A 15533-nucleotide genomic window follows, 5' to 3' on the forward strand; every position below is an offset into this window, starting at 1 on the left:
GTGTGGGTCACACTCATTAAGGTGCCTGCTTTTAGCTGCTCTCAAGAGCTTTAGCTAACAGTTTTAACTCAGCTTTAGCTCAATGAGTCATTAAGATAATCTGACTAATTACCAAACGGCTCATTTGAACTGGTGTGGGGGATGGCATGAGAGTCATCTCCAACTATCTGAGGGCTGTCATATGGCAGAAGTGGGAAATGCCATCTGCATTGCTCCAGAGAACAGGCCTTAGTGAGAGAATTAAAAATCAGTAAGAAAAGCAGAGTCAACGTTACACAAGGGGAAAACTTTCAGGTGACATCTGCATAAAATGGAATAAAGCACACATTTTTACTAAAATAAACTAGAAATGGCACTTTGTAAACATGAAGGGGATGCCACGGACCATAGAACCATGAAGAAAATAGAGTTCCACGGACGGCTGAGAAAATGTTTCTCTATTGAAGCTGTTTCTTTGACAGCCCCACTGCCTAAGGCTACTCCTTCTGACCAAAAAAATGGTGACTAGGGTGACCAGGTAGGAATTACCTTTTAGCTGAGTAATAATTAGCTGAGCAGTGACTTGAGGTGTGCCAAAACACACCTCAAGGATTTATCCACAATAACGGACCGTATCATTTAAATGAATCTGTAACACCATGGAGAGGAAGGCATTCACGGTACTCACCCTTATTATGTATATGTTCAGCGTGTTCCAAAGCATCGTCTATCTCCTTCTCTAGAAACCACTTTCTAGATGCATCTGAAAGAGCAGAAGCTTTCTTTTCTGATTTCAGCTGAAAGTCTTTTTCTTCAGCTTCCTTCCACTAAATATAAATAAGGGGGGTGGGGAGAGGGGAAATCACATGAACATTGTGGTAATGCACGTTCCTGCAGTGGAAGAAGCCCCTCTGTTCCCTCTGTTCTACGTCCCTTCGTACTGCCCAGGCAGGAGGCCCTGTCTGGAGTCGGGTAAGTGGGTGCCGGCCTTGGCCAGGGCAGCTGAGGAATTGGAAAGCGGAGGCCCTTCTGATGTCACTCAGTACCAGGTGCACAAACAGGTCCCAACTGTCACTGAGTTAATGCATTTCAACACATTTCAAATCTCAAGTCTTATAAGGTTAAGTTTTAGTTTTTTAAACGAATGACAACTGTTTCATTTAGTTTGAATGCTATGCCTTAATAATAAAGGCTATAAAATTCAGGATAATTTTTTTTACTTTCAGTTTCATTGAGAAATTACCGGCATACGTCACTGTCTAAGCAAGCCATACAGCGTGATGGTGTGATTTACGTATGTGGTGAAGTGATTAAAACAGGTTCAGCTAAATCCATCTTCTCATATAGATACAACAAAGAGAAAAGAAAAGAAAAAAGGAAAAAATGTTTTTCTTCTGACGAGAACTTTTAGAATTCACTCTTTTCACAACTTTCCTATCTATCTATCATACAGCAGCTGCTAGCCATGGTCATCATGTTGTGGAGAATAAATTCTTTGCCCAGCTCTGGTATACTTAATGACTACAGGAAGTCAAGTAATCATTATTAGCCCCTATTTTCTTCTTCCTAAAGTGAGAAAACAATAACCTTACAATGAGCTTAAAGGGTAAATAACATAATCAATTTGAAAAACTATATAATTCCTAAGGTTTACCTATGTTCTAGCAATGCTACAGGTTTTATATACAAACTTTAAAAAATATATATATATATATTTATTTCAGAGAGGGAGGGAGAGGGAAAGATAGAAACATCAATGATGAGAGAGAATCATTGATCAGCGGCCTCTTACACAACCCCCATGGGGATCACGCCTGCAACCTGGGCATGTGCCTGTCCAGAATTGAACCTTGATCTGGTTCATAGGTCAACACTCAACCTCTGAGCCACCTCGGCCAGGCTATATACAAACTTTTTATATGCCAAATGTCTTTTATAGAAATGCTAATGAATTAAATATGCATTAAATAACATAAACTTTAAAGAATCATTAGGGCCAGGGAGGACCATAGAGATCCATCTTTTCATGTTACTGATGAGGAGACTGAGATTGAGTAATCCTCCAAGACACAGTAGTCAAGCTAGAACCCAGGACACTGGACACAAAGGCAGACCTCTGCATACCATGAAAAGCTAGGATTCTCAGTGTACTCTCAAACACACCATTTTACCCACAGGAGAGTAACACCTAATTTTACAGTCTAGCCCCAGTGCCAGCAATATTTACCTAGCAGATGTGGGATTTCATCACCACTTTCCTAAAAAGAACCTCAGTGATCTGGGCATCACTCCCACCCCTTCCTGTCCATGAATGAAAGGGTTATATCCTGGGGTTGAGTAGGAGGAAGATGAGTCTGGAACAGTGACTTGAAGGAAATATATTATGGAAAGCGTTCAGAATAGAACTATGATCTAGCAGCAGAAAGAAGAATGAATGAAAGCCAGTTATCTTCTTAGGGAAGGCCACTGTGTCTGCTACATCCATAGAGCACAGGTCCCCGAGTTGTTCAGGGAGGATCAACCAAAAGATACATCATGTGTGATATATACTCTTAAGTAATCTCCTCAAAACCCGTTCTCTGGTTCTTTGGGAATAGAATTCTAATTCTATTTGGGATGATAATGCTCCCTCAAAACCCATTCTCTGGTTCTTTGGGAATAGAATTCTAATTCTATTTGGGATGATAATGCTCCCTCAAAACCTGTTCTCTGGATCTTCTTTGGGAATAGAATTCTAATTCTATTTGGGATGATAATGCTCCCTGCTAAAAAGACTTCATTTCCAAAATCCTTTGTAGCCAAATGTGGCTAGAAATGCATCTGGGAATTCTGGAAAGGAGTTCTGGGAGATGGAGCCTCTTGCACTTCTGTCCTACCTTCTTCTTGCTGAATGGAATGTGTATGGGAGGCTGAAACCCATCATCCTGGATGGTAAGTTCGCCTTGACAATGAGAGACACATACCAGGAAGTAGGTAGAAAAGCTGGAGGAGGCAATGTCCCGATGGCCTTAAGTCAGGATACAACACCCGACTGCCTGCCTCCAGACTTCTCTCATGTGAAAAAGAAAAACTTCTATCTTGTTTATCATCACTTTTATTTTGGTTTTTGTTACTAGTAACTATATATAATTCTTAACTCTCCAAAATCTTCTACATTGTAAGTATAAAGAATTAGATAAAGTAGTAATATTATGCAATCAGCCAGGACAAATCCCACAAGCTGAGAAGCTGAGACACACTAATATAAATGAGGAAGATGCTTAGTCAGTGTTAGGTAGCATCCATCAATATTGGACTTCTCTGAGCAATACCTATTAAACTTAGATCATCTTTAAGATATTTCCCAACAAAAAATTACTTGGTTTGATGTTTTTGTCATTTGGTTATGTAATATCTCCAAATTTAAATAATTAGTAACAAGATTATAACATTATTCTTACTTTTTTAGCTTCATTCTGCATCATTGCATTCAATACTTCTATTTCTTTCCTTCTGTTTTCCCGAAGGAGTTTGGCCATTTCCCGGTAAGATTCATTTCGTTGTTGATCGTCCCATCTTTGTTTTTGTAAAGCCTGAATTTGCCAGTCAGTATTTAGACAGGCTTGTTCAGCTTTTGCCAAGTTTTCTTCAATTAACTAAGAAAAAATTGTACATTTCAGAAACAAGGTCAGACTATATATAATTATGGCATATCCACTTAACTTATCCAGGGCAGCTGCTTGTAACCCTGGGTGCATATTCAATCACCTCTGGGTGTTTAAAGCAAACTGGTGTTCAGGACCCACCACAGATCAACTAAATCAGTCTCTGGGGTGGCTGGGCATTGGTCCTTTTACAAAACTCTTCAGCCTGGCCGTAGTGGCTCAGTTGGTGCACCAAAAGGTTGCCGATTCGATTCCTGGTCAGGCACATACCCGGGTTGTGAGTTCGATGTCTGGTCGTTTATAGAAGGCAACCTATCGATGTTTTTCTCTCTCTCCTTCCTCTCTCTAAGCATGTCCTTGGGAGCAGAGGGGGAGATCTTCAGGCGACTGGAATGTAAGGTTGAGAACTTCTAGGCTAAGGGATAGGTGGGATTAAACAATTTCCATGTTTCAACCCCTTGAAAAGGAGTCAGGAGAGCCCATTCTTACAGACTGGACAAAAATCTTTAAGGAAAAAGATGGTAGGAATATTGTAGGGTTATCAGCCAGGAACTGTTGCAGAACAGAAAGTAAACTCCTACACTATTCGTGGCTTCTGCCAGGCCCTGCCAGAGACCCACTTAGCATTCTGTTTAAGGGATAATAGAGAACATTCTTTTGTGAAGATCTCATATTCTATTTCAATTCATTTAAGCCAGAATTTCTCTACAAGAAATTTTATACGTTTGGGAAATTTTCTTAAAGAGTCACAATGTACTATATCCTCAAATTTGGCATGAAAAACAGTATGACAGAATTTCCAATATTATTTGTCACCTTCCATTTTACTGAATAATAGTTATTAATATTTTAGAGAATATACTTTGAAACTACTGGCTTGTATGTCACGTAGAGACCTGATACTTTGTCACTAAATCTACTCAGGGACAATATCTGAAACCGTAACATAGTAGGATACCACAATTTATAAAGTTATTCTTTCCTTTGTATTTTTTCCTAAGTCTTAAAATTCTCAGAGTACAAAAGACATGTATATGGCTGTCAAAGAAATACCTGCAAATAAAATGTGAGATTCTAGAAACTATGCTAACTGAAGCAAAGACATGGGTTCTTTCTTTTACAATGAGGGCGGGTGGAAATTCCTCCCTTTATGTGTATACTAAATTGAACACATTTTTACCTTTTGGGCTTTTTGGTTCTGTGTTTGATCTGCTTCTATCAGTCTATGAAATGAGCGTTCTTCAAGATCCACTTTTCGTCTATAGGCATCTATATCTTCTCTCATTTCTTTTGCAACAGTTTCTTGATTTCTAGTAAGATTCTGTTTAAAAAACCATTTGTTAAAAAAAAAAATCACCAATCTAGAATAATGCTAGAATACAAAAATGACTTTCCTTTTTTCCAGATTTCTAATATGCACACAAATAAGAACTGTAGTCATCTAAGTTTCAAAGTAAAAAACAAACATCAGTGACATCAGTGAAAATAAAAGAATAAGGAGCTCTGAAAACTCTCTCATCCACAGGAGCACTGAGAACCCTGGCAAAACCAACTTTTTCAAAACTCTGGAAATTAACTGAAGGCCCGCAGCAATCTGGGGAGCACTTATCCATGGCTGAACCTTGGTAAGAACAGCAAGCATTATGGCATTTTTAACTTTAATCATTCCTATGTCCACCCCAACCCTAAGCTCTACATTAGCCTGGAAAACCAGCAGCCTGGCAGCCAATGGAGGGGGCAAATGGAGTTGGCGCTCCTTCAAACTCCCATTCCCAGAGAACTGTCATCATCTGACCTGTCAATGGTTCTGAAAGACCCCACTCCCAAGGCTGTGTTTACTAGTATTTGACCTGACGCAGAACTCAACTACTTTGTCCAGCCTTTTTCCTGGGGACATTTGCTAAAAACAATCAGGGAAACTGTTGAATGTATTGGCTGCCTGAGGCAATGGATCCGAGTTAGTATAAACATGCTAATCAAAAAGCTTTATAGGGAAAGATGGGGAACTGATGTCCACAGGGGGCTTTGAAAAGCTCTGGTAGATCCTGGGACTCTAGAAGGCCATGTGCAAGTGTAAGGCTGTGCACATGCCAAGGGCTATATGAATGCTCAGACCTCAGAAGGTCCTAAGCTGTCAACTCTGATGAACTGAGGCTTTGCACAACCAGAAAGTGGAATCTAAGACAGAGTTGTAAACTATGTAAGTGTTCCAGGGCCACCAACATGATGTACACAGAGTCCCTTGGCAAAGACTAGAGGCTTACGGTTCAAAGCATTTAAGGAAATATCTGTCCAATCACTAAGCTACCTGAGGAGGGACTTAAGTGGCTACATATGACGAAGACTGAAAACAACCCAAATATCCATCAACTGATGAACGAATAAACAAAATGTGATCTGTCCATACAATGGAATATTTATTATTCGGCCATAAAAATAATAAAGTGCTGACTCAAGCTGAATCTGAACCTTGACTGAACCTTGAAAACATTATGCTACCTGAAAGAAACTGTCACAAAAGATCACAAATTGTAAGATTTCATTTATATGAAATGTCCAGAATAGGTAAATACAGAGACAGAAAGTAAATTAGTGGTTGCCAGGGCAGAGAACAGGAGTGAGTGTTAATGGGTACAGGTGTTGGGGGTGGGGGTGGGATAGTAAACAGTATTCAAGAAGATTTAAGTTGAAAAAGCAAATTACCAATTGTTCGTAGCAAATAACCTCACTCACCCTTATTGATGATATTTAACAGTTATTTTCTTTTTTTAAATATATTTTATTGATTTTTTTACAGAGAGGAAGGGAGAGGGATAGAGAGTTAGAAACATCGATGAGAGAGAAACATCGATTCAGCTGCCTCCTGCACACTCCCTACTGGGTATGTGCCCGCAACCAAGGTACATGCCCTTGACCGGAATCGAACCTGGGACCCTTGAGTCCGCAGGCCGACGCTCTATCCACTGAGCCAAACCGGTTAGGGCTAACAGTTATTTTCTAACAGAGTTTTTTCTACTTTTCTAACTCTCTATTTGCAGCATAATTACCATATTATTAGTTTAAAATAAAAATGTTTTTCAATTATAAGCAGAGAAGATATATGTATGAAGAAGTTGATTGCCAAAAATTCTAAACCACTAAAACTACCAACAGAAGAAAAACAGTTTAAGTTATGGCTCATTAAAGCCACTACAAATGATAACTACAAAGATATGCAGCATTTAGGAAAAGAGTTTGATTAAGCAAAAAATAAAAACAACAAACTGTATATTCAGACATTTTGCTACCTTACAATCCTAGATGACACTATGTTTTTCTTAAAAACAAAACAAAACATTAAAAAAACATGAAAAATACAGTCTAAAAAGAATTTGTATGAACCCTGTTTTTCTTATATTGGAAATAGCTGATTTATACCTTCTCATAAAGTCTTTTTTGTGATTCAAGTTCCAGATGTCTCATTTCTAGGTCTTTGGCTGTGGTAGCAATTTCTCGATCTCTCATATTTACCTACGTTCAAAGAAAACCACAAACTGTGAATACCAAAAAGAATTTACAAAATAATTTTTGTTTACTAGATTTAGTAATCTTTTAATCTGAACAACCCACTACAAGTGTTTAAAATAACAGGTATTGGGTTTTTGAAACCAGAGTAATTGATATTATATTAACATTCACTGTGGAATCTACGAATAACGTCGGAGTTAAAATTAAGCCTGATTTTCTAAAAAAGAAAGCACAATTATCATATGCTCATCTACCATACTGGGGGAACAGATGATAGTTCTTACCATATTACATTAGCCAATATTCCAAGTTAGTAAAACTTGAGCAATTTAAATTTGCAGTGGATAAAAATATAGAATGTTTAATCACCAAAGACACTGGTCAACCTGACTAATATTCCTGGCATTTCTAAAATATTTAACCATGATGAAATATATGAAAGAGAATGAGAATAGCTGAGGGAAAAAGTCAATTAAGTTAGAGGGGCTATTTAGCATTCATTGTGAGCTCCAGAGGTAATATTTAACTTAAAGGTGTTCATTACATTTAAATGAAACTAAATGAAGAGGATGCATGAGTACTAAAAATAATAAATAATAAACCTTTCTCTCAATCTCATCATCCAGTCTCCTCAGTTCCATTTCCTGCTGATCTTGCTGAAGCTTCAGCAAACGCCTTCTTGCGGCATCCTGTAAGTGCATTTCCTGTATTTTCAGCTCCCTTTTCACAGCAGCTAGTCTTAAATACAAAATGCAGGGGGGCGGGGGGCGCGAAAAAATAGGGTTACAGATGTTCACATGGAAAGTCATACAGGTTATATCAAGAGGAACAAGTAAAAACATTTCCCAATATAGATTTAAATGGAAAAACATTACATTTCACAACAATGAAAGGCCTGCCACCTACTTAGGTCCACTTCCCAGTTTCACTGGTGCCACTGCATCCAGCTCTGTTTACAGTATATAAATGAAAGATGCCCAGTTACAAGTCTGCACTCATGGAAACGACAAGTGTCCACATGACAAGTCTCCTTCTCATATGTACATGTTCTTCTTAAGCTTTACTACTCAGATCCTCTTAATGCAAGTGATATCTCTATCTCAAGGAAGAATGCCAAAAAATGCTCCAATGTTACCAAAGATTATACTTATTCTCTTAGAATTTTAGCAGAAGGCTAATAGCTTAGCTCGGTAGCTCTTTTTAACCACATTAGAAATCTGTTTCATAAAGTCACTCCCAAGAAAAAGGATCATCTTAATTAATTTCAACATTTTACCTTTAAGCATTTAATACTTCTTCCCGTGTCCTCAAAGTATGAAATCATTGTATGTTTCAATTTGCAGGTCACGTAGATATATTTAAAACATAATATTAAAAATTATGCTCCATCAAAGGTAATTTATCCAGAACAGTAATACAGAGCATTTCTGTCCATTGTAGAATAATGTTTCTAACAATGTCCTCCCAGGCACATAGATCTTGTATTATTCTGAATAATCAGTGCAGTTATATCATAGTCAGGATACCTTTAGAATTACACTTGACTATATTACATTTGAAAAGTGGTATCTATACAGATTTCTTTTTATCAACTTAAATATTTGCTTAATGGAAATACCACAGTGGGTCATGACACATATAGTGCTGTTCCTATAATGAAAAATGGAAAAAAAAATTGTTCAACTAACTTGTATGTCCAGACTTTTTCAAGCTGATAAAACATACCTCTGTCTTTGCTGTATCATCTTCTCCTCCTCTTGTAGGAGCATTTCTCTCCTGGTTTCTTCAGCTTTATGGAGTAGTTCTTGTTTTTGGCACCAAGCTTCATCTTCAGCTCGTTGTTGGTCCACTTCAGCTTGCATATTCCTAACTGTCTGCCTTAAGTAGGTAATATTTATTATTATATGAAAATCAAACAAGAAAACTTAAGTCCAAGAACAACCAAAACACAAAATGCATAACTGATAATACTAGTATATAATTGTTTTACTTCTATATGTAAGAATTAAATATCTTTAGAGATATTTCCAGCCTTCAAATGGTAATTTTACACAAATATATAATCATGTACATGTATTTTTCATAAAAACTTTTCTTGTTTATAGTTATAATAGATTTTGTTTCTATTGAAGAACAACTTTTCCATGATTACCTCTCTCTTAAGTAATCCAATTCATCATTCCTTATTCTTTCCCGTTCCTGTGTCTGATAGTCCACAATGAACTTGGGATACTGGTTAAATACTGGATACTGTCCTTTTGTCAGTGCCACAAAACCACTGAGCATACTCTCTGGATGAATGTCAGCAGGTGTGGTATCCATGAGATGATAAACTTCTCTAATTACAACACTTATGTCCAGGTTATTCCGATGGTGAAAAAAGTACTGTAAGAAAAATTTGTGTTTAAATCGAGATTTACCTAACAAAGCATTTACAGGTAGAATTAAAATGGGAGTTTAAAAATGTAACTATAGCCCTAACCAGTTTGGCTCAGTGGATAGAGCATCGGCCTGCGGACTGAAGGGTCCCAGGTTTGATTCTGGTCAAGGGCATGTACCTTGGTTGCGGGCACATCCCCAGTAGGGGGTGTTCAGGAGGCAGCTGATCAATGTTTCTGTCCCATCGATGTTTCTAACTTTCTATCCCTCTCCCTCCCTCTCTGTAAAAAAATCAATAAAATATATTTTTTTTAAAAAGTAACTATAAATTTATCATGAAGAGGATTTCTTTTTTCAAATTCACTGAACCTTTCCTTAACCCAAATTCTAAAATGAAGATCCAATTTTATATTTTCAAAACGTAAAAAAATTTAACCACCATATTACACACTTTCAAAATAACACTTTAAAATATTAACTCAAAATGAAGGCTTCTTAAATAATAGAAGAATACTTCAATAATGGAACAAATGCTTCTACTTGGATTTTATTCCTTCAAAATGCAAAATAAATAAATTGGGGGGGAAAATTAGCCTTTGAAAAAAAATTAGCTTGATTTTTTAAAAAATCTGAAAAATGTTCACATTATCTTGTTCTGCTGGCAGATCCAAATTCATACAGGATGGGGCAAAAGTAGGTTTATAGTTGTTCGTATGGAAAATACAATAATAAATAACATAAATAACAATACAAGAATAAACTCCATGTTTCACAAAGTCATCTAAAACACCCTGTACACACTGCTCCCCTATCCCTCCACATACACATATATATCTTGTGAGCATAATGTAAAAATAAAGTTTAATTTGACAGGGATCACAAAATAAGAAACAAAAAAACAAACAAAGCCCAATTTAATTCGGCCTGTCTACCAAAAGAACCTCTCCTTTTCAAAAGCATCTCTAATGCTTTCTTTCGGTCACTCTCCTGACAAGCCTCAAAATTCTCAGTTACCATTGAGCACATGCAATAAGCATTCAGATTATCACAGACCAGATGGGTCACTGTGATAAGATCATGTACAGAATAAACCCCATTTTTAAATATCCTTTATACAGGCAAAAAAGGACAAAACTCCCATATTATCATGATTCTTTTCTGAAGCTAAGATGTTAAGACTAACAATCTGCTGCAATTGCCTGCTGAATTGTCTACAAACAATGAAAGAACATGGCTGTGGTATAACTTGCTCTCCACTATATTCCTATCCCTTCGTACCAGGACCTGACATACAATAGGTACTCAATAAATAAATGGGTTTTTCAATGGAAAGAAATGAAATTTGAGAACTGCTAATTTACCTCAAAATCATCTTTACGATCACAGTTGAGCAAAGGAGCTCTAGAACATATGTTGTAGGCTACAACGGTCATCAGCAGGAATGAAGGATGGTTGGAAAAGACATTATCAAATAATTTTAGCCACTCCTCTCTTGTCAGTACTTCTGAGAACACAGTTTCAAGAAGAGGCCATGCATATAGCTAAAACAAATAAGAAAAAAATATATTAGTTTCCTAGGGAAAAGTCATAACATCATTTCTAATAACACCTTATGTTTGGTTTAGTTATTAAAATTATTACATTTAAAACATAATTAAGTAAAGAACTACCTTAATTTGGACCCTTCTTTATAGACTTTCAGGAAAGCAGTTTAAATGAGGAAAGAGAATGAAATACTGTTAAAAATACAATAGTATGTTTTTTATTATACTCTCTCAAGAAAATACTGTTTTATTTGTGATAGAACTAATGCTAGTTTCCAAAATAAGTTATGCTATTGTAAGAACTGACACTTCTTACCTGGGAAGTTACGTCACGATCTATGAAGTGCTGCAGCAGCTCCTTGTCATGAAAAGCCAGGACATTTTCTATCATGCTAAGAATATTGATAGGAGGGTTAGGAAAATACTCAAACCAGTGTTGACACCAATTGGCTATGAAGAAAAAAATGGGAAAGTTATCTTTACCTTTCTATATTATCAAAGAACTTTGCAATTTTTAAATGTATCCACTCTTCATGTTCTCTGCATGCCCGTTAATAATAAAGAAAAAAACATAACTCTTTAAATTCTATAACAATAGATTTTAAAATTCCATCATGTTAACATAATATTTTAGGTTAACAGAAATTTGCCAATTTCTTCAGAGCAGTCAGTGAGAAGCAAACAAACAAAAAATTAAAATAAAACTTCCCAAAGCATTCCTGATCCCAGCTACAAGGCACTTTCTTGTTGATTTGTTTCTAATACCGTATACCGTATTGTGTGTTCACACCCCAAGTCAAGTCTCCTTCCATCATCATTAATCCCCCCTCTATCCTCTTCTACCTCTCACACCCCCTTGATTTGTTTCTTTTCCTTTTAAAATAAAACTCTTAGTGTTACTGGCAGGGCAAACTAGTACAACCCTTTTGGGGAATCAATTAGAAAATTCATATTTTATGACATAATAATAGCAATTATTGAAATCTACGCAATAGAAATTATTATAAATATTTGCATGTGAATATAATTATAACATTAACTTATAACAAGTAAAAATTACAAACAACCTAAATGTCCAACAATAGATTAAATTAGTACACGCACACTATGAAATACTACAGTCAATAAAATGGTTATAAAGTTTATAAAATAAGGAAAATGTATACAACACATTAAATAAAAGTAACATGATTATAAAAATAAAAAACAGCCTAAAAGTGTGAAAAATTTAGGAAAACCCCCAGAAGCATAGCAGTTGAGGAATAGATAAATTACAGTGTGCCTAAAGATGAAATACATAATGATTTGGGGGAAATGCTCTTATAAGAAATTCACTTATATATTATCAGAGATTATCTTGGGGGAAAAGAATATTGGTAGATTTTCTTTTCTTTTGTATATTTTCCTATATTTTCTTCAATGATCAGTGAAAACTTATCAAAGCAAATACAATGTCATAAAATGAACAAAAAAACAATGTAAAGAGAAATATTCCAATATGTACACCTGGATCTTTTCAGAATTTTATTGTGATAATTACCTTCTCCCTTCTGTGTATAAGAAAAACACTCTAAGTAATTTAAAAATACATATAAGATTAGTTATGTTTGTTAAAACAACCTATAATTTGAGTCCAGTTTATCAATTGTTCAACTGATCTGATCAACCAACATGAAAACAATGACTCACTTGTCAGTGTAGAGGACGATGAAAAGCAGTCAACACCACAATTGGGAATACAGGCTACAGGCTCTGCCTGCCTGGTCCAATCCTTGTTCTGACATCAAGCTAACCTTGGGAACTTAAGCTCTCTGTGCCTCAGTTTCCTCATCTATAGAAAGGGGACAGTAACACCACCTACCTCATAGATTGTTGTAAGGATTAAATGAGTTAATAGAGACAAAACACTGAGATGGTACCTGGCACACAGGAAGTTCTCAAACGTCAGCTATGGATGATGAGAAGGAGGTAGCAGCCAGCACTTGCCACAACCGGCATTGTGTGCTAAGTGCTTTACATACTTACTACGTCCTATGAATAATAACTGACTTTTAGTAGGAAACCCATCTTGCTTCCTTCTTACCAACAATTAGCTATAACAGTGTCTTCTAAAATACAACTATCCAAATATTCTTGTAAATGAGAGGTTTACGTGTAAATGGCTGCACTATTTTATGCTCTATAGCTGATGGTTTCACACTAGATTTGTTAAGTGTGGCAAAGGTGCAAAGACATCAGGAAAATGTACAAGAATTCAATCTTGGTTTCATTTAATGCTTATTTCCTTACTTATGAGAGTAGCAACAACTTCAAAACAGATGAGTTGGTTGTTCTGGAATAATTTTACAAATGGAAATGCCAGGAGTGGAAGATACGGTGTGTCACTAAAGATGGCAGACCAGTGCGCCAATGCAGATAGGGTTCTGTGGATAAAATAAGGAAATAAAGACCAGAAAACCGATTATTATTAAAATATATTTAAATAGACAATATAGTCACATGATAAAAAATTTTATACAGAAGGTATATTTGCTGAAAATTCTCTCTCCCTATTGTCTAGCTCACATCCCCTGTTACCATCATCAAAACTTCCTCCAATGTGCGAGTTCCTCAGTCTCTCATCTTTTATGACATTGACATTTTGAGGAATGCCAGACAGTTATTTCACAGATTGTCCCTCAACTTGGGGGACAGTCTCATGACTAGACTGAGGTTATACATTTTTGGCAAGAATACCACAAAAGCAATGTGTAATATAGTGATGGGTTTCATCACTGGCGATTTTAAACTTGAGTACTTGGTTAAGGTAGTGTCTGCTGAGTTTCTCTACTATAAAATTACCATTTTCCCATTTGTATATGATAAACGTTTTGGAGGAGATTCACATTGCTGCAATATACTGAACATACCTCTGTAATACTCTGAGTAGTTTCCTACTTTTGATGGGGTATTTCCTCTGAAGGTTGAGAAATGCCACGTGAACACCTTTATCTATCAAGCTACTAAATGCAGTGTGATTTTCAGGCAACTGTAGCAGAGAGCGCCAAATGAACATTCTGAAATGAAAATGTAATTTTTTACCAAGAAAAATCTGGTGGGGGGGGGGGGTAAAACCAGTTTAACATGAAATAATTTCAATTTTACCTGTATTTTGTTGGATATTCACCATAGCCTTTTAATAAGATTTGCAAACGTTTTTTATTTAATCCATCTGACAATTCATTCTATAAAGAAAAAATATCAATAAACGACATAATCATAAAACTGAAAAAGTAAACTAGCCCACAGTGGCTGTTCAACACAAAACAGGGTAAGAAATATTTTTATATCATTGGACTCTCTCTCTCTCTCTCTCTCTCTCTCACACACACACACACACACACACACACACACACACACACACACGCACACGGTAACAGATCATCTCAAACAAGGCAAAAAGACAAATTGGTACATCCTTTTTATAGAATAATTTGGCTATTACTATCAAAATTTTTATGCACAGACTCTGACTTTATCTACTTCTACAGATACATTTGTGCAAATGTTCAAATATGATTGTACAAGGATATTTACTGCATCACAGATTGTGTTAACAGAAGACTGACAATATAACCTAAGTGCCAGCCAGCAGAGTACTAGTTAGATAAATTAAAGTACATCCATAATGCAGTACTATGCAAATATTTTTTAAATATTGTAGCACTATATGTACTAATATAACAGATATTCAATCTGTTAAGTGATAAAAGCAAGCTATAGAACAGTGCTAAAGTAAGATTACATTGCTGTAAAAAACTTAAAAATAATATATGCAGATATACATATGTTTACATATGCACAGAAAACTTCAGAAAGGACGTCAACAACTATTAACAACAGTAGCCTCTGGGGAGTGAGATAAAGAGTGAGCTAGGGAACAGTGTGCTCTCAGTTTTCCCTTTATAACCTTCTGTACCATCACTGTCTAACAGATAACGCAAGTCACAAATGTCATCTAAAACTTTCTAGGAACCACAGTAGAAAAGTAAAAAGAAGCAGGTAAAATTAAGTTGAATAATATATATTATTTAACTGAATAAAAACGTTATAATTTCAACATATAATCAGCATAAAGTTATTCATTATTAAGATATGCTACATTCTTTTGTTCACACTAAGACTTCAATACCTGATGTGTGTTTCACATGTACAGTACATCTCAACGCAGACTAGCCACGTCTCAAGTACTCATCAGCCACAAGGGGCTAGGATATTTGATGGTGCAATTCTATACGGTTTGACTTTTACAAAAGCAGAAGCATGTGTTAATTTTATATTAAAAATTTTTTTATATTAAAAAAATTTTAAGCACATTATAATTTTAGTTATACTACTTTCTTCTCTTCATATTATTTTTTTTACTTCCTAAGAGAGGGAAGAATGATGATGGCCTAGAAAGCATGAGCCTTGTCTACGGCAGTCATGATAAACGGAAGTT

At 35.9% G+C, this 15533-nt stretch overlaps 1 protein-coding gene across 7 annotated transcripts in view; it reads right to left on the reverse strand.

Annotated features, from left to right (window-relative positions):
• TBC1D31 (TBC1 domain family, member 31) overlaps positions 1-15533 on the reverse strand; it is a 41984-nt gene that overhangs the window by 3320 nt on the left and 23131 nt on the right. For all 7 annotated transcript variants that reach the window (XM_005857320.2, XM_005857319.2, XM_005857318.2 and 4 more), the window contains 12 exons: positions 14198-14277; positions 13963-14109; positions 13343-13476; positions 11370-11503; positions 10871-11050; positions 9283-9515; positions 8856-9008; positions 7733-7868; positions 7041-7133; positions 4804-4944; positions 3420-3614; positions 668-806 (listed from right to left, as the gene is read on the reverse strand). In XM_005857320.2, the coding sequence (XP_005857382.1) occupies positions 668-806; positions 3420-3614; positions 4804-4944; positions 7041-7133; positions 7733-7868; positions 8856-9008; positions 9283-9515; positions 10871-11050; positions 11370-11503; positions 13343-13476; positions 13963-14109; positions 14198-14277 (1765 nt within the window). The remainder of the gene's footprint in view (positions 1-667; positions 807-3419; positions 3615-4803; positions 4945-7040; positions 7134-7732; positions 7869-8855; positions 9009-9282; positions 9516-10870; positions 11051-11369; positions 11504-13342; positions 13477-13962; positions 14110-14197; positions 14278-15533) is intronic.

This window comes from Myotis brandtii, unplaced genomic scaffold (genome assembly GCF_000412655.1).
Source record: "Myotis brandtii unplaced genomic scaffold, ASM41265v1 scaffold1102, whole genome shotgun sequence".
NCBI classification, from domain to species: domain Eukaryota; kingdom Metazoa; phylum Chordata; class Mammalia; order Chiroptera; family Vespertilionidae; genus Myotis; species Myotis brandtii.